Here is a 20500-nt window from a genome sequence, read left to right on the forward strand (position 1 = left end):
GTAATAAAGATAAAGGATTAATATCTTGAGTATACAAGAAGGTTTTACCAACTGCTAAGAAAAGACAAGCAACCCAGGAAAAAATTGAGGAAAGGATACGATGGGGCAAAGGCTGTGAAAAGGCAATTTAAAGAAGAAATGCAGATGGCTCATAAATACAAATAAACACATGAAGTCAACTTCACTGTTAACCAGGGAAGGGCAAATTATGACAATAGTGAGAAACCACTTTTTACTTACTAAATGGGCAATAATGAAAAAGAGGTATAACATGTCACACTGGCAGGAAATAGGGAACGCTCATGTATTGTTTGGGGGTATGAAAAGGTACACTCTTTGGGGAAAATAATTTGCCTGTATCTAATAAAATACACACAATGCTTGATTTAGCAATCTCACTTTTGAGACTATCCTAGATGAATAAAAATCCAGTATATCAGAGTTTATGTAAAAGATAATTTTTGCAGCATTATTTGTAATGGTAAACACAACTAAAGAAACCAAAAAAGTGGAAACAACTGAAATGCTCATGAAGAGGGGAATGATTAAATAAAATTTGAAGCATCCATTCTATAGATCATCAGACAGCAGTGAGAAAGACTGAGTTATAAACTGGAGGAATACCCTTGATATGCTGCAAAGTGAAAATACACCGTTGCAGATTATGTATAGAGCATGATCCTATTTTCATTTAAAAACTCTAAAATCAATATATATGTCCGTCTTTCTATAAGTATGAGAGGCAGGTAAATATGGAGGTAAGAGACTATTGGAACAGAGGTGGTGTTGGAGAGCATTGCTAAAATCTGCAAGCATGCTAGTTTTAAAAAAAATTACATTGTGATATTATTTTATACACAGCATACATTACTTATGTATGTATTATTATTTATGTATGCTATGTGTATTTTTATGTAATAAAAAAATAAAATAAGAAAACATTTTTAAAAATGTTTTTCTTTAGCAGTGGCCAATGTACACATTTACTCTCGCAAAGCCCCATGATCTTGAGGAAACATAAAGATAAGATGCTTCGAGGCACACAACAATAAAGCTACCTGTCCTGTTAGCGATCAAACCTTTGACCTTGGTCTCAACAGCACAAAACTCCAACTAAACAAATATCCCTTGTTTTACATATTATCATAGCAAACTCAGAGACTGCTTGCAAATTATACAAATATACGCTGATACAGGATCACCTTTGTCCTTAATTAACTATAATTTAATTATTATGTTAGTTTTTAATTTATTAAAAAATTATGATATTGCTGGTCATGGTGGCACGTACCTATAGTCCCAGCTACTCGGGAGGCTGAGGCAGGGGATCGTTTGAGCTCAGTAGTTCGAGTCTAGCCTGGGCAAAATTGTGAGACCCTGTTTCTAAAAAGAAACAAAATTATGATACTTGAATTTTAGTATAGTGTGAAGCTAAAACTATAAAGTCTCAGCTTCAAATATAATAAATATAATTGCCCTTTTTAAAAATTGATTTACCCAATGTTCTTTAAAATGTGGGTTTAATGTCATTTAAGCCATATCTACTATTGTCACAATCGCCTATAGGTTTCAGATTAGTAAAGACTTTGAAATATGACTCTCCTCGCAGAAAGGAATCTGCAGCACTTGGCATAAAGATTCTAATCTTTGGCTTCCTGTAGTAAGATTTACAACTGTGACCTTAGGCTCTATTTCTTTTGGAGTGTAGTCACTCTAAGTTACCAGTGATGATTGCTTTGAGTTACTAGGTCAGTGTGAATTGCCTAATATAATGTCAGATTCGTGCTTCCCAAGGGCTGGGCGGTATTAGAGACATGAAACAAAGTGAATTTTAATGTCCGCAGAAGGCAGCGCTCTGATATATGAGCCACCTCAGCGACGCTGAATTTCCATGGCAGGAGATTTTGACACCACTTCCTAACCTCTTCCGTGTTCTCCATATTTTAATTCATGAAATATTATGAGTTCACTATTAATTAGGTGAGATAATCTGAAAGTAGCTGGTAAAAGAAACGAAAAGAAAGAGTTACATAATAGAGAACTACCTTAGGGCCAACCTTTTCCTAGGATGATGAAATGAAAGCGTTGTATGAGGGACTCAGCCAAGCTGAAAGCAGAGCCCTCCAATTCTGTGTGCTCACCATGACCTAGATGTTGAACAGACGCCTTCCTTCCCCGGCGGTTCAAAAATGAATATTTTGTTTGTTTAAGATTCATAGTTATATCCAGGTGGTATGCAAAAAAGGCAGTTTAAGAGTTTGGTTTTTGCTCTTTAGACATTGTCTAGTTTTCACAAGTGGAAGTCATATATAGTGTATGAAACCAGACCGTTCTTTGATACACTACATTTAAATATGTTGCCAACACTAGATGGCACTCAAGGGTTGCCTTTCTAGTTTGTTCCAAGGTCCTTCACCATTAATTACCTCCTTTCAAAAGAGCAAACATGCTATTTAAACAAAGGGTCCCTGTAGTTGCTCTGTAGTTCTGTTTTTATATTTATAGCCATGTAATCAATATGTTGGAAGACTAATTAATTTTTAACCTCAGTCTATGGGGAGATTGAATGTTAGTGGAGTTAATGGATGGAACAGTCTTCATTATTCTAAAGTAACACTAATGATAAGGCAGAGAAGAAAGTCGAGGGCTGTAAACAATTGTGCCATCAAACACAATCACAAAGCAACAGTGCGACGTGATCATGCAATGCTGACCTCTTGCCACTCTCCTCCAATACAGCTGTAGTTTCTGTTTCAGTCATCTAGACCCATGTGTGACTGAAATAGTCTCCTAACTGATCTTTCCTTTTCCAATCAATGCTGTCGGAGTTATTACCCAATAATAGTTCTGATTTTGTTGCCCTTCTGTTTTGAAAGCCTTTCATTATTCCCTATTTCCAAACACCATAGGGTGATATTAAAGGCCCCTCATGATTTGAGCTCTCTCTGCACTCCTGGCGCCAGGAGTGTTGTGTGATTCTTCATTGGCTACATGTTTGCAGGGCTTATTGTGTGCCTGACTGTGTGCCGTGTTCTCCCAAGAGAGATAATGCCCCAGTGCAGCTTTTGTATTGCATCGTATCCATGGGCACAGAGAGCCCTGGATGGGCTCACTCCCAGGGTAGGGGTGAGTTGGCATGGCCAGAGATGAGGGGCTGGAAAGCAAAAAGAGCAAAGGACTCACCTTCTTTTATCCTTATTGTCTTTTCCCATCACCCACCCCCATCTTGAATTTCCAAACCTACTTCTCCAGATCATGAGAATATAAGAAAGATCATTATGTTATAGGTTTGGGAGGCTCACAGTCAGTGGTTCCCCAAGGCTCATTATTGCTATTTTTTCCCTAAATGTTACTTTCTCTTTTTCCTTAACCATTCTTGTACTTCTCTGACTTCTTTGCTGACGCAATTCTCTCCAGGGCGAAGGTCCTTTTCCTGCCTATCTATCTAGGCCAAACCTAGATGTATCTTCTTTCTCACAATCTTCTCCAACCCCTTCTGTTATAATGAATCTCTTTATATGACGAACTCCCAAATTTATGAATCTATATGCCTATTACAGTGACCTATTACAGTTGAGATTTCTACCCTTATTTTTCTTTTCTAGTAAAAGTGTAAATACTGTGAGGATTTGTAAATCATTGTATCTCTTACATTGCCTAATCAGATGCCCCATGCAACAGATAGTCTGTAAATGTTGAATTCACTGAAATTGGGTAAGATAAAACTTGATCAAAGTGCCCAGGTTAGATGGTTGTGTCAGGGTTAGCTCATTTTTTTGGACCAATCATTAAAAGCGGAAGATTATTTTTTTTTAATTTCAAAATATTAAAGGGGTACAGTTTTTTTTACATGGATACACTGTATAATGCTGAAGTCAGGGCTTTCAGTGTACCTGTCACCATTGCACTCAGCAGGTAAGTTTTTATCCCTCACCTTTCTCCCTCCCTCCCCCTTCCTTAGTTTCCAGTGTCCTTTACATATATAAAAGAGGAAGATTCTTAAACGGCTTATTTCACAGAAAACCTTTGGCTAGTATTGGTCTTGCTTATACACTATGAAAGACTGTTAGTTGGCTTTGAACATTGTCTCCTTCTACCTTAACAGAACACTGGTTTTTAGCTGAGCATCTTGGGCATTCTTTATAAAGAATAAAGAACTACATTTCCCAGTCACCCCGCGCATCTAGGTGTACTTCTAAAATGACACCTGGTCAAATACATTAGTAGAAGAATTTTGAGATCTTTTAGGAAGGTTTTTAAAGTTTGTTGACTCAGGTTTTCCTCCTTCTTCCTGAAAGTTAGGAAACCGTCTGGACCACAAGGAGACCTTGAGGATAGAAGCCATGCACTGGGATGGCAGAGCAGAAGGATGGGAGCTGGGTCCCTGACACCACCTCGCAGCTTCCACACTAGCCCCTGACTGCCCTCCCCCAACCTGTTTCCTGGGAGAGAAAGAAATTCATCTCCTGTAGGCCAAAGTTGTTTTGGGGTTTTCTGAACCTAATCTTGATAAATTACATCCCTAGATTGATCATGGGTCATTACATTTTTTTTTGGTTTTAGGGACTTTCTCTAATTATGATAATGATCGTGAAGTCTTTCATCTAAGCATAAGCAGGAGTTAAGGTGTTTCAAGGGAACATTTAAATACAGGAAGCACAATTTTCCCCTTTAAGGTAGAAGACAATCTTGGATATAATTTGTGTTAATTTAGTGATGCAAACTCGAGCAATTTGAATGAAATGAAATTCTTCAGAAGAACAGAAGAGACCTGTCATTTGGAATTGCTAGTTGTGATGTATAATGATTTGCTATTGCTTTGGTCTTTGCTCACCCATTACATTCAGTTGGGGCCTAGATAAATTGAGCTAAAAAATTGAGCTGAAAATAGCTTAAAAATCTATTTTATTCCTTAGGGTATGTAGTGGTTCAGTTCTCTTTTTATAGAACCAGAGATTAATTATATTTGCATGGTGGGAGTGAGTAAGGAGGGAGAAGATTGAACAAAAACAGGAAGAAATTAACATTTGTTGAGTATCTTTAACAGGCTAGTAGCAAAACATACATAATTAAAAAAAATATTTTTATAGATGATAACCTTGCATTTTATGATGAAGTAAGTAACCCCTTCTCAATCTCACCTCCCTAACTCTAAACTTTGCAGTTCTCTGAGGGTTCATCCTTGGCTCTCTCTGGGTACTGTTCCTAGATGGTCTCATTCTGGTTCCATGGCTTCACACCACCTCATGTTGAAAGTTCTGATGTTTATCAATCTTCTTTTTCTCTTTCTTTCTCTCTTTCTCTCCTTCCTTCCTTTCTGCCTCCCTCCTTCCTTCTTTCTTTATTTCTCTTTCTCTTTCTCTCTCTTTCTTTTTCTTTCTCCTTGCTTTTGAGTAAGTACCTGTTGGGGGCAACAGTTTTGGCTAGGCTATTGCCTGCTGTATGTTCCTTCCTTAGAACAGAGCCTGTTATGTAGAAGCCTCTCAACAATACTTTCAAATTGAGTAAATGAAAATCCAGATTTGTCCGTGGGCAAATGGTGAGTAGGAGGCAGAGCTGGGGTGGGAACCTGGCCCTATCTTGTTTCAGACCTTTGTTCTTTCATTACAATTTCTCCTTACCAGTCAACAGGACTCAGAGTTCTTCTCTGGTATTAAACCAAGAACAGTTTTAGCTAAATAAAGTAAGGAATTTCAGTAATGATTTGGTTAATTTGTGTTCCCTCTAAATAATTTTACCTGAACTCCACAGATGCTTTAACCACACATTTTTTATCTGAATTATTTAAATAATTGCCTCAATTCTCACTGTTTTTTTGCTCTCATTTATTATTCTTTCTATGTATGAAGAACCACTTCCTTTTAAAAATAATGTTGTCCATACCCTTATGAACTAGTTAATTTTCTTTCCAACATTTTCTTTTGGGCTATGTAGATATGACCTAATAGTCACCGCAATAATGCTGTTGTTTCAAAGGGTAGAGACCTTTTTCTTACAAAAAATTGAATGTGAAGAGAAAAAAAAAAACCCACCTCATACAGTGTGAGAATGCCTGTTTTTCTTGGTAATATTTCATTTCCTTAGCAAGACTATTTTCTTCTGCTTTCCATTGTCAGCAGACAAAAAAGATACAATTAAATCAAGGAAACCTGGCAGGGCCGATTTTGGAAAATAAAGTGAATTCAGTTTCTGATTTGAACAAAGAGCAATTTGTTATGTTGGAAAAACACTGCTCTGATGAGATTCAAACTCAATATGTCTCATGTTAGCACAGGACACTACCTTGGGTCTACATTTGTGTTTATCTTTGAGAAGGGGCAGTGATTTTGCCCCCAAACTTTGAACTCCAAAGAGGACATGGAGTTGTTTAAGGGTCAGCTAGCAATGAGCACCCAGAATGCCCAAGCGGAGGCCTGGGGCCAGGTTTGCTGCCTCTTCTAGCCCTGAGCCCTTTGATTCTGGGTACAGATTTGTGTAAACAGCTCCAGCAATTCTGTTGGAGTAAATGAAATGCTGGGGTTGGTTAGAGGAACTTTTACGAGTCAGATAAATTCTAAGGAGACTTTTGAAGTAAAAAATATATTTTGATAAGTCTCATAACCACAATAACACTTTATACTTGTATACAAACTTATCATAACATTTCATATTTACAATCAACACTGTGAGGTATAACTATCTTAGTTTTTCATAGACAGGAAAGTACAATTTAAGATTAAGTGCCATGGAAGGTCACCCAGGTAGTAAAATCAGACTGGACTAGGCCCCTGTTCCTCATAACAGGTTGGTACTACTAAAAAGGATGAAGAAAACCGGTATCTGCTTTCCTGAACCTTACCTTCACACTCCTCCGAGCTGTGCCAAACTTCGGACCTATTTGGAGGTGCAGGACCTGGGGTTGCGACAACCCGACTTATGACATTCCTTGCTAGTGAACGGGCTCCCAAGACTCCCCATAAGGATGATTTATAATTAAATAATTAACTTAATAATTCAAGAATTAGTTTCTTCTGTGTATGTAAACAAACCCACATGGTGTAAGTGACTTGTTGGTGCAGTATCTTGACGCTAGCGGCTGGTCTCGCTGTTTACACCGTCGCTTATGCACAGCATCACTTTCATCTGAACTTTTTTATTCCATTTTGTGGGTCTGTGCTTACTCTTATGACCGTGCCTCCAAAGCGAAAGTGCACTGCAAGTCCAGGTGAGCCTGCAGCAAAGAGGAAGGTGATTACAACAGAAGCAAAAGTTGAAATAATTAAGCGTTCTGAGAAAGGCCAGATACCATCGCTCATTAGGAAAACCCTAGGCTTCAGTTGCTCAACTACCAGAACAACTATAAAGTATCCATAAAGTGAGAATAATGAAACTCGTGAAAGGCAGTGCTCCAGTGAAAGCATCAGTTATTACGAAGTAATGTAGTGGATTAATTACTGAAATGGAAAGGTTATTATTGATTTGGTTAGAAGATCAAAATAAGCATAACATTCCTATTAGGAATTAAGAGAAAGACCACAATAGTTTCTGTAACTTATTATTATAGTCCAGGAGTATTACTGGTATTACAATATTATACTGAATTATTATTACCACATATGAGCCGTTATGCTATTGTTATTATGAGTATTACTGTATATGCACTGTTCATCAGGGATCCAACCGAGTTACATACAAATCCAACCTAAAGGTGTTCTCAGGAACATATTTCGTCCATAACCCCGGGACCACCTAAAGTCTTCTACATTGAATCTTTTTGTGGAGTAAGACAGGCTATAAAGAATAAAAAGAAAAAAAGAAAAAATGAAGGTCTCCAGAAATAATGACTGCTACTTACTGAGACCTTTGCATGCATCGTTTCGTTCAATCTTTACACAATCTTAAGAGGAAGCCAATATTATAATAGTATTTCCATTTTACAGATTCGAAAATTGAGGCTTAGGAAGGTTAAGCAATTTGTCCAAAATCACACTGCAGATAAGTGGTGGCAATGATTCAGACCTAGCATGTCTGATTTCCAAGTGTGCCCACCTAACTTCTGTGCTACATATAGTGCCTCTGTCCAGAAGGAGAACGAGGGGCGGGTGGGCCTTCCAGGCAGGTCACTGGGCGCCGAATTGTGACTAGATTACATCAGTAATGTGATGTCAGGAGATTCAGGTTTCCACATGTGGCTTTTTATGTAATGGTCAAAATTAGATTGGATGTGCTTCTGCCAAAAGCACAGAGTGAAGGAAAGTAACTTGCTGCAGGAAACAGCTCATCTCTGCGATGTGTTTGCCACAGGTCAGTTCAATTCCAGTCAGCTAAAAGTCCTCAGTCAGCCGAGATTCTGAAATAAATCCCTCCCAGAATGCTGCTTATCAGGAATGGGTGATTTATTTTTGTTACCTAAGTTTAAAATCTTTGATAACTTCCAAGCAGTCTGGAAACTTCCCTCGTAAACTTCCATTGAAAAAGAGAGTTAGAATTTTAGAAAAGTGTAATATTTTGCTGATTTTTAAAAAATACATATTTATTCTGCTTTAGCAAATGGAAACAAGTAAATCTGCTTCTGTAATTTTTTATTAAGAGAAAATCATTTCAATCGCCCCTCCATTTAAAATGAAAGTTAAGCAAAAAATTTAAGAATATTGATTTGAAGGGATATCAAATTACAGGCCAAGGCAGAGGGTGGGGTGGTTCAAATATGAATAGCTTGGTCTAGACCTGTTTTTACGGCTCATATCGCAGAGAGGGATATTTCTTATGGGAGTTCAAAGTGACAGAGGTAGAGAGGCAGTTTCCTTGCCTGTGGAGAGCATGCTGAGTAATAGTTCCCTCAGTAAGACAGAGGCTACTGACGGATGTACTGAAGTGTCTGGTTTAGTTTATGCAGGGTGGAACATTTCTGGAAGAATATACGAGAGTGTTAACGTCAGTTACCCGTGTTGAATGAGGATGGAGGATGAGAGAAAGTGATCAGAAGTCTCCTGTCCACTTTACATCTTTTTTTCCAGTTTAATATTTTTTACCTCAGGATGTATTTTATAAAAAAAAATAAAAATAAAACAACATAAAGGACTGATACAGGAAACATCTAGGCGTGGGCACAGGTTTTCAAGCAGGAAAGCAATATAATCAGATATATTAGATAATTTGGGCAGCTGGTTTTAGGTTATAAGGAAGAGGCAATATGGAGAGGGTAGAATCAAGAGGTCAGCTATTAGAATAATCTTGAAATAAGATGTTGAGTAATGACTTCTAAGCCAAATATAAATTGGAGACAATATTTGAAAGCCCACATGGAGGATCTATGTTTTCTTCAGATCAGGGCATTTAAAATAAAACGATTCAAGGTAAACATAATTTTAGGAACTTCAATATGCCTGCACTAGAGGGAGCTGCATTAGTATTAGCAGGTTAATTCTCTGTCAATAAAACAATCTGTAAGTAAACATATCCTCAGAGTAAAAATACAAGACAGATGTATGAAAGAAAAAAATGGTAAAGGGTATGTATGTTCTGAATCATAAATGAATAAAATAAATGAGTAAGAGCAGCACGTGACACATTTTTGCATTAGCTTTTTTTTTTCCGTCAATCAACCAGTCTGGATGGTGGCAGACCTGATTTTTTACTTTCTGTCACTTTAAGCATTCGTTTACTAAACCAACAGCATTTCATTAAGCAAGACTAATTCTTGAGAGCATTACCTTAGCCCATTAGCTTTCAGGCAGTCATTAATTCCTGTGACATGTCCTGGGATGAGATCATTATTGTTATCATTATTATTTTTAACAGTTAAATTCATTTTCAGAAAACATACCTATATAGTTCTAACACTGGATATTTTATTTCTGAAACATGTTGTTTAGTGTCTTTTTGACAGTGATTTGCTGATTCTTTCTTCATCAGGTGTTTTCAAAGGTGCTTTGGTGACCACTGAAGCTAATTTAAATTCTCTATGTTTAATTCTCACAGCTTAACAAAAAATTAGAAACAGCTTTGCCACCATATCACAATAGGATATTTGAGTTTCTATGTAATTTTTCTTTACTGGGACTTTGGAAATCACCTCTAAGGACCATGCAACTGACTTCAGAAATGTGGTCTCTTGGAGCAGGATTTCACAAAGGCTCTGAATTCAGCATTTCTTGTTTACAAGAGTTGTGCCACTGATGAGTATGGTGGTTGTTTCCTCCCAGTTCTACAGAAGGAAAGCCCCAGCTTGAGTATAATGGAAAGAGCAGATGTCACAGGGACACAGTGGCAAACGTCAAAGTGAGAGCTTTGGCTGGCAGAGAGCGGTCTGTCCACGTCCACCACCTAACACGCTTAGAATTAGGGACAGAGAGAAGAAAACTCATAAAGCAGCTGTGAAAATTATAAACAACCAAGAGAGGTAAATGAAATATGGTGCTTGAAAATTTCAGGCTGCCCAGTAAAAATAGGAACTGATGTGACAGACCCCGTGGACCATAAATGAGGAACACAAATGGTTTGGGGAGCCAGGGAAAAACAGTTCTGACATGTTTGGATGCCAAAGATTTTTAAAGTTGATCTCTTTTGGCCTGGTAAGATTTTATGCATTTTTGTCGTTCCAGCCGAGAGGTCTAAGGATTAGGGGATGTTTCTGCCAGCCTGGAACTCATGTGGTGAAAAGAATGTACTCACGTGACAGTGGAAAAGCAAATGAGTAAAGACAAAGGGCTTCTTTTCAAGAAAGGGATAAAAATTAATTCTCACTGTAATCTGGGTCCAGTGCTTCAAAATAATGTTCAATTACTAGTTAATTTAAACTAGAAATTTCTGTTTATGCATTCAAAATAGGGCTGTTTCATCTCAGAGTTGCTTCCGTAATGGTATCTAGTTTTCAGAATGCTTGACCAGGTAGGATTTAACTGGCCAGGAGAATAGGACCTATTCTAAATTGGGCTATATGAGAAAATAGCCCTTTATTAAGATAATAATGATAATAATAATAAAGGACTAGGAACTATTTGAATGTTTGGATGATAATTTTATATGGACAAATAACCAACTCATATCAGCTTTTTTTAAAAACCTATACTGTTTATTGATAAGAAGGAAAACACATTCATCAGACTAGCTCAGAAACATCCAATGGAGAAAGGGAGAAGATAGAAGTTTTTTCTATTTCCAATATTTGTTAAAAATGTGCCGTGAAGCCAACACAATACTAGTTGGATGACAAGATAGTTAAGTTCTATTAATGATGGACTTTTCATTTCTGTAGATATGCTTTTGCAATTTTCCTAGATTTCTGCTCCAGGGTCACATGGTAAGTCAATAGTAGTTATAAACCTCTCAGCGTTGTGATCAATATCTTTGGCTGACGTAATCTAGACCTCTGGTATAATTTACAACAAAGGACAGTTTGGGCAAGCCTCTGTTTTATTACCTTCAATTCACCAACTGAAATATTTCACCAGTTTATGACTGAAATTCTTTCCAATTTTTTGATAGATAGGGAATTGAAATAGTCCTGAAGAAAAACCTCAGGTATGAAAAGGAAAAACAGCAATAAGTATTTCTTTCTTTGGGGCAGAATGCCTGCATACCTCTCTGTGTCCTGAAATTATCTAAAATGCCACAACAGTGAATCATGTGTGTTTGTGTAGCTACCTATGTGTGTCTAGTTATCCAGGTGGACGAGAAGATTCATGAAGTATTCCTTATCTTCTAAACACGCAGGATACAACTAAAACAATACTGTCTGTAGTCTACTTTTTCCTGAACCTGAATAATCATTAACCATCTGTTTGAGCAAAATAAGGAACAATAATAATCTCTAGACACCAGTACTGAGGACTGTGATTCCTACCATTGCACCTTCACGGAACATTCCCTTAATTTAGATGGATTGTTCTTTTCCACCTCTGTGGTGTATTCTAGGTCCAAAAGCTAAAAAAGAAAACAGGAAACCAGTCATTGCAGAAGTGATTAAAGGACTAGTAAAGAGTTCATAGAAAGGAAGGTCGGAGGTATCCTGCCCATGGGGGAAAGGTGTCCCTGTCTTGCCACTGTCTTGTCACCCTTCTCATCTCATCCTCACTATCTTATCATGCTCAGGGTGAGATAAAAACAAAGTGTGTGTGAGGTGAAGAATGGGTAAGGATTAGGATTTAAATACCTGTAACGTCCCTTTCAGGCCTTGTTTCCCTTTTAGCCAACCACAGGCTACCTTTACATGGGCTTTTATTGTCCAAGCCTAAAGATAATGATAATATCTCGATTATTGAGCAACTATGGTGTGCCAGGGGCCTTTGCACATTCCTTTTTTAGTCCTCAAACAACTTTGTGAAGTAAGCAGGGTTAACCTATTTGTTAACCTATTTGACAGATGAGAACACAGTTTTAGAGAGGTTCGATATGTTGCCCAACTGGAGTCAGGACTTGGTCTAGTTGCCCAAGAGCCAACACTTTTTGTATGTTTAAACTGTGATGCCTCTTCATGACAATTTACAGATTTCAGAAATGCATAGTTCTAATATTCACTAATTATGCAATTGTGTCTACCTATTTCACGACATTCCTTGGGGTGAGAGGGACCATTTATTTTTATATTCCCATTACTTAGCACAGTGCCTGTCATACATGGGTGCTCAATAAATATTTGTTGAGTTAAATAAAATACTAGTCAATTTCTTTTATAGGACGCTAACTTGTTTCCTGAACCAAATTGGGTAGATTAACAAGGCGAGATGTCAGCATTAAAACATTTGAGGTACTTGCACAGGTTTTCTATCTCTTCCCCATATTTCAAGGATGGAATCCTCTGTTTAGGTCAGAGACGGCAAAAATATAATTGATGGCAACACTGTGAAGTGAAAAATCCCGTGGTAATTAAAAATTCAGAGTATCAAGCAAAACTTTGCAAAGGGATACCTTTTTATTTCCCTTTCCCCAGAAAGGTCTGTCCCCTTCATATCATTGTTCTCCATCGTGGGACCTACAGAAAGCAGTAACTGTGTCCACGGTGATTTAAAGTGATTCAGGATAAGAAAATGCTGTTTCAGTTCAGCAATTATTTGAGAATCAACTAAGTGCCAAAGATTAGGGATATAAACATGACAGGCACTTGTCCTTGAACTTCCTATGGGAATGCATCTTTTGGCTGGGAGAGGGTTTGGCTGTGTACAGGAGTTGAATTATCTCCCAATAAAGACTCAGCCCCCATGGTATTTTGTAAGCACTGTTTCAAACTTGGGTCTTTTAAAAATTAGATTTCCCCAAAGCACCACACAATTCTTGGATAACTAGAGTATCACCTTTGAATTCCTTTCCCATTACAAGCATATACATGGATATAACCTGAAAATAGTTTCTCTGGTAACTGGGGGTTCCTGAAGGGTGAGCACCTGTGTAGATGGAAAGAGTAGTTTTGAGGGGGCAGGAAGGTCTCTCTCTCTCCAACGCCAACCTAGGAATCTCTGTTCCAACCATGGGGCTGTGTCTCCTTTGTCCTGTTTTAGTCTAAGGACACACCTTGATGGAGAGGAATACCATGCCAAAGTGGGAACCAGGTGCTCTAGCCATTGGAAGACTGTCAGAAAAATACAGGTACATCAGCAACTCAGAGCAAACCACCCTTAGAAAGACAGAGACTCCCTGAGATTGAGGGATGCAAGTTCTTTTAGCTACCGCCTGTGCATTAACTTGACTAAACTCTCCTCTATGGATGAATTCAATGCAGCCAGGTTTTCGAAATCAATCTTGAGCTTCCTCTGTCATTATGTAAATGGAGTAAACAATCAAGCATGACTAGTAATAACCAACTCTCAGTATACAAGATGTTACATCACTTTAATTGTATGATTTATCAGAACAACGACTATTAACATACAAAGTACCATTCAGCTTAACTGCAGGTATAGGCAGTGACAAGTATCTAATTCTTAGAAGAATCACTTACTCTCGCAATCTGTCCTGACACATTAACCTAAGGACAAGTTTATAAATAGCAAACCTGACTTTCACATTGCAGTGTTTTCAAACATGTATATACAGGTGTGCAGTCCTGTTGATGGGTTGTTTCCACAAGCTCTTTCTGATCTTGATGCATTCATCCTCTTGATCTCAGTAGAGATAGTTATTTCTTTCCACAGAGCAGATTTTTTTTTTTTGTCATCACCATTTACAATACTCCGTAAATTAGTATTATTTTTTACATTTATGAAATAGTAATGGTTGAACTGAAATATTTCTGCAATTCAATTCCTTGTGTCTCTTGGCAAGTCCCACCATTGTCAAAAAAGCTTTGGGTTGTGATCATTTTCCTGCAACAACAGCCAAACTCAACTATTGGGTTTCAGTGTGACATGCTCTCTGTGTAGCTTGCTGTGTTAACCCTTGGCTTCAAGTCCTGGTGATGTAATGAGGGTGGGGTGTACTGGCAGCCAGTGCATTTCTTATCACTATTTACACCCATTTAAAGTCATGCTGTTATTAATCTGCGTCTGACATACCTTTTCTGAAATGTTCACAGTGCAGTGTTTTTTGTGGCCTAACAAAATTTCTCTTACAGCATTAAAAATAAACATTTTTATAAAAATATAATACTTTAAATGTTTACATCGACAAAACCAGTTAGAGTAACCTACGCCACATGCACTATACAGTAGTAAGCACAAAATTCCACAAAAAAAAAACCATCACAAAAGGCCTGCCCAGAGTAGCTATTCATCCAGGTGAAATAGCCAGAATTTTCAAATTTGCTCTTTTTTGTTTGTTTCTAAAATATGTTTTGCTTAAAACAAAACACGTCCTAATGCTGCAGTCCCCAACCCCCTGCGGGCACTGTGGTCTGGTACCAGTCCGTGGCCTGTTAGGAACCGGGTGTTACGTCACTGCCTGAGCCCCGCCCCCTTGCCCCAGTCCATGGAAAAATTGTCTTCCATGAAACTTAGGGACTGGGAGGGGGCACACGGAGCAGGAGGTGAGCTATGGGCGAGTGAAGCGAAGGAAGCTTCATCTGTATTTACATATTTACAGCCACTTGCATCACCGCCTGAGCTCCGCCCCCGCCTGCAAACCGCGGAAAAATTGTCTTCCATGAATCCCCTCCCTGGTGCCAAAAAGGTTGGGGACTGCTGTCCTAATGCAAAATGGGATTCCCCAAGATTTGTCTCCAGTTGTTTGTGAGGTGGAAGCTGTCACCTGAGAAAAAGGCTAATATTGCCAATCCATTGACCCTTTCTTTGCTCTACTTATGAGCTGTGATTGGAATCAATGAACTTTTAGTAAAATGTATTCTGCTTTAAAAACATGCTAAGTTACCTTTAAAAACATTTGTCATCACAAATGACTGGTTTTATTTTCAGAGTCGTCATTAAAAAAAAATACAGACAAAACTCCTACATCTCCACATTCATTAGATCAGAGCAGTATCGTTCTCAAACAGTTGATTTTTAAATGACAGCTAAATGTTTCATTGTGACTAAGCTATTTCATGAAAATCTTCTTAATGTGGTTTATGTACAATACGTAAATATGCCTGTTCATTTACAAACACATTTTGTGTCATGCTATTTTGAAACTTTGACTGCAATGCCTATGGGTATTCTTTCAACAAAAGGAATGTTCATACAAAAATTTTAAAGGGAATGTTTACCTAATGGGTGAATGACAACATCAGTAACAAAAAATGTTAGTGACCATACAATGCATAAGAGTTTTTTGAAACACTGGAATTCTACACGAGTGGCCTGGTCCTGGGGCTGCCATGTCTGTCCTGGACATCACCATTTCTTCTGAATTTTCTGTGATCTAGAAGCTCTTAAAATCCATTGCCTCAGTTCCTCATATGACTTCAAGTAGGACCCTGCTTTTTAAAAATTTCAACCCAGAATTCAGGTTTTGGACTCCGATGTGACAGGAGTGTCATCACAGCTGCAGAGTTGCTGTTGAGTCCCTGGCCCATGGGACCAAGCCTCTGGTTCTGATGCTTTGTCAGATGAGAAACTCCTTAGATTCCAACAATTTAAATAACATGCAAAGTCCTGCAATAGTGCAATTTTGGCAAAAGCAACAAATATTGATGACCTTTCAAAGGCCAGGCAGTGAAAAAGCTATTGGACAAATTGTGGACTGCTGTTTGGACTAGTGCTATGGTGTCCCCCAGGAAGGGGCTTGTGGGGTATCCATCCATCATGTGTCCCCCTCGCCATTGATGTTATCTTGTGATGACAGCAGAGAGGGATACGGAGCAACGCATTTCACATTCACATAAGTAGCATTCACGTGGACGTAGTGTTCCCCGATGAAAGTAGAGAAGATTGCTGAGATCCTGGAGACCAGTTCGGAAAAGGATGGGCGCATTTCGGCTTTAGGGTGCCAGCATTTTAGCATCACTTCATACCTGTTCAGAAAGAAAGAAATGCCGTGAGAGACCCCTTGGAGACAAGCATTTCTGTAAAAGTAAAGAACATAAGAGGTACAGGAAGGAGATCCTGTTGCAATTCCTACTTACAAGGGGTCTGGGCAGTACTCGGGTTGTAGGAGCCTTCTGCCTTGCAACAAGTAAACGGTTATATCAAAGGTGTTCACGTCGGGATAAGGTGGGGCTCCTCTTGTCATCAGCTCCCAGAGGAGCACGCCAAAGGACCACTAGTAAAACAAGGAAAAAGAGAGTCCAGGTGAGAGAAGTGTGACCGCACAAATAGGAAAGTCGGTAGGTATTCATAACTAAGCCTGGCTTAACATATTCAATACTATTGCTGTTTGGGGCAAAAATTTCCTTAAAGGCAATTATTAAGCTGTATATTTCATGACCTGTTTGAACCAGAATCAGATAAGGTTTAGATTACAAGTGAATGTAAAGTTTTCAAGAAGAATATCTGAAGTCTACATGATTAAGATTTCAATGGTAGTGAGCAGAGAACATTTTCCAAGTTCTCTTTTGTAGGGTCAAAGCACTAACATGTTTCTATCCTTCTCTCTTCCAATAGTTGCATTATAATTTTACATTATTAGTAAATGAGGCAAGATAAAGGAAGCCATTCAGAATTTAAATTGTGGGATTTCAAAATGAATATAAATACTCTTCAAGAAATGTGATCATATCTAAATGTCAATGGTAAAAGGGAAGGTCCAAATCAGTATAGGTAAAAATCCACACCACATTAAAAATCAGAAATAATAAAACTCCTAGGCAGCAAATCTATTAAAAATTAATTTCAATAAAACTATAATTTGAAAGTGTTATAGTATGAGATTCACATAAAAGAGCTGCATCAGTACTTTATAGGAAGATCACAGGGACACAGAAAGGTTATATGACTTGCTAAAAATTCCCCAATACATCTGAATCCACACTGGGGTAAACATTTAGGAGTTCTTGACCTTTGGGTCTTGGTTGTTCTACTGAACTTCAGCAACTATGCAATTTCTTGATTTAAACCAATCTACCCAGAATAGTTCAGGTCATATGTGTAATCTCCCCCTGGATGTGTGCCCAGGCAAGAACAACACAAGGAGAGTAAGTCTCGATGAGTAAGTCACCCCTGTGCAGAGAACCCAGGAAGGCAGTGCTTGCTTAGTAACACTTCCAGGCTACTCCCAGCTAGAAAGCGCAGTGGGAAGAAATGAGGCCCTAAAGAAAAAAAGCTTAGAGGAGAAGGAGGATCCAGACCAGACAGGTGGACTAGGAAAAGATAAAACTGAGAGGCAAGTGTAGCTTGTCATATTCAGCAAGAAGGAGAATGAAGCAGCCTTTGAACACTATGACTGAAAGCAAGAAACTGGGTAGATACTGTAGTTGCTGATACGAATTTCCAATAATGACTCTTTGTCTTTGCCCAAGTGCAAGAGCCTTTGAAGGCCACAGACTGCCTTGATCCAAATAGAAAACACAAACCACTTTCCAGGTGGCAGCTACATAACTTTGCTGTCTAACTCAGCCTTTTGGAATGGAAGTTTTAAAAGCCTGGAAATCTTAAGAGTCACTTCTGACAATATCACTGGGTTAACCTTTAGGTTTCAGAATTTGCGTTAAAATTTAAATCAATTTAACAAGCATCTGCTGACCCTTGATCATGTACACGTAGGTTACTGTCCAAGTTACGGAATAGGTCCCAGGGCTGAAGGAACAGGGTTAAAAGTATCGTGTAGATAAGTGTCACACGGGATAGTAAGATAATAACTAATATAGAACAATAATATCAAAGGGGCACAAGGGTTGTGAAGAGTCAGGTAACAGTGGGGTACTGAGAAAGGCTTCCCGAAGAGAGTGACAGCAAAGCGGGTCTTAAGGAACAAGGAAAATAGGTTTTATAGCTACATGCAATCTGAGGGCAGGGAGAGAGTTCCAGGTGGGGGGAGTGGGCCCAGGCATAAGAGTACACATGTTTTTATTGAATGGTGAGAATAATAGGTCACGCTGCTTGACGTGTTGAGCAGGTGAAGGGATTAGGGATAGAGAAGGTGGAAATGGCTCTGTGCTTGGGAGGTTTTTAACTCTCATCCAAGTACTAACCAGGCCTGACCCTGCTTAGCTTCTGAGATCAGATGAGATGGGCATGTTCAGAGTGGTATGCCGTAGACTTGAGAGGTTTTTCAATGTTGAAAGTGGGTTAAACTAAAATCGATGGGACATGACTGAGTTGTGCTCTGGGAGACGGCATCTGTAAATACTATGCTTAAGACGAAAAGGAGAAGCTGGCCCACAATATGGACGCCAGTGAGGAGGTTTCTGAATAGGAAAAGGTGAGGGGTGCTACTGCAGACTGGCAACACGGAAGCCTAGTGGGCTTTTCTTTGGAATTAGGGTGGTGGAGGAGAGTTGTCTGTCATATAACGATTCATGCACAGGTGTTATGTCCTTAAAAAAAAATTATCTTATTTAAACCTTATAATGTATTGCAGTTGGCTACAACTCTGTAATGTAATTGGTTTTGTTTTAAGGACGAGGAAACCAAAGTTTTGAGAGGCTGATTAGTTTTGTGGTCAAATTTCCCTGATAGCCTAGGCTATATATATAGATTTGTCTGGAGACATAGTCACAAAAAAGGCAGCAGAGATGGATAAATTTCTGAGGAATTATAGAGCTTGGGCAATAATTATCACAGAAGCACTGGAGGAAAGTAAGACATGAACAAAACAAGGACAAAACAAACAATGGGAACAAAGGAGATGCTGAGTAACAGAACATTCTATAACAACAACAAGATAAAGGTGACTGCAAGTGTCACAGAATGTTAGGGTAGATAGGAAAGTGAGACATAAGTAGAGAAGATGCAAAAACAGTGTAAACAAACAGGATGCAGAGTAAGAGAACATACTATAACAATAACAAGATAAAGATAATTGCAGTGTCACAAGAAACATAATAGGAACAACACGGGACACATTATAGGACATTGCAGTTTGTCCCCCCCTCCCCCATGGGCTTTGGATACCACCACACATCCGGGCCTAACCACATAAGGTAAAAATTCTCCCACCCAATGGCAGGGAGGAGACAACATCCCCCATAGTCAGGGAAAAAGGAGAAGAGACAACGTCACAAAAAAGGAGAGGCCAGATGGGAGAAAACGGGATGACACAGAAACCCTGGGGCCACTGTTCGTTTAAATGTGTGTCCACTCCTACCCTCTTAGGAGTGTACTGTTGCTTGCTAATAAACTTCTTTGCTGGCTGATGTAAACTTTTGTGTCCCTCGCTGCTTTCATTCTTTGATAGTGAGGAGACTAGAACTGAGGTGTTCACATTAACCACCGGTAACAGTGGGATGGGGAGGTGAGAGGGAGGCAGTTTCCAGGAAAAGCACTATACTGTCTGCATCCCAACTCCCCCTACAGCAGCACAGAGTGGCAGGAGGGTTGGGGAGGGTACCATGGAGGAGGAGAATGAAGCTAGGGAGCTGAGCAAGAAGAGAGAAGCTGGTGTGTGTGTGCGCACGCGTGTGCCAGGTGAGAGGGGAGGGAGGTGTGCAATGTGCGTGCGTTAGGAGAGGTGGAACCAGGTCAGTTTCAGTTTCAACGCAGGAGAGCTCTGTCATTCACGCTTACTGTGTGGCATTGGTCCAGCTAGTTTGAACAGCTGAGCACCAGCATCTGAGGAAGCTCTGGCCAGACTTTACCAAAGGTGAAGATCAAAGCAGTTATTACATGTGAGAGACGATTATAAGCTATAAACAGTGACAGAAAAAAAAAACAGGCAAAAGATCTGAGTAGACACTTCACTAAAGGCAACGTAAGGATGGCAAACAAGCACATATAAAGATGCTCAATGTCATTAGTCATTAGGGAAATACAGATTAAAGAGAAGATGAGGCACCACCATAACCAATTAGAATGGCTAAAAACTAAAAAACTGACAATGCCAAATGCTGACGAGGATGCTAAACAACTTGAACTCTAATAGACTGTTGTAGGAATATAAAATGATACAGCCACTTTGGAAAATAGCTGGCAGTTCTCATGAAGTTGAACATACACTTATAACCCAGTAGTATTACTCCTAGGTATTTACCCAAAAGAAATAAAAATTATCTTGATAC

General features: G+C 38.9%; 1 protein-coding gene across 4 annotated transcripts in view; it reads right to left on the bottom strand.

Annotated features, from left to right (window-relative positions):
* Positions 1–13787: 13787 nt before the first annotated feature.
* MET (MET proto-oncogene, receptor tyrosine kinase) overlaps positions 13788–20500 on the bottom strand; it is a 105277-nt gene continuing 98564 nt past the window's right edge. For all 4 annotated transcript variants that reach the window (XM_045564000.1, XM_045564001.1, XM_045563999.1 and 1 more), the window contains 2 exons: positions 16472–16608; positions 13788–16360 (listed from right to left, as the gene is read on the bottom strand). In XM_045564000.1, coding sequence (XP_045419956.1) covers positions 16150–16360; positions 16472–16608 — 348 coding nt within the window. In that variant the 3' untranslated portion in view covers positions 13788–16149. The remainder of the gene's footprint in view (positions 16361–16471; positions 16609–20500) is intronic.

The sequence above is a fragment of the Lemur catta genome, chromosome 11 (genome assembly GCF_020740605.2).
Source record: "Lemur catta isolate mLemCat1 chromosome 11, mLemCat1.pri, whole genome shotgun sequence".
Classification (NCBI taxonomy): domain Eukaryota; kingdom Metazoa; phylum Chordata; class Mammalia; order Primates; family Lemuridae; genus Lemur; species Lemur catta.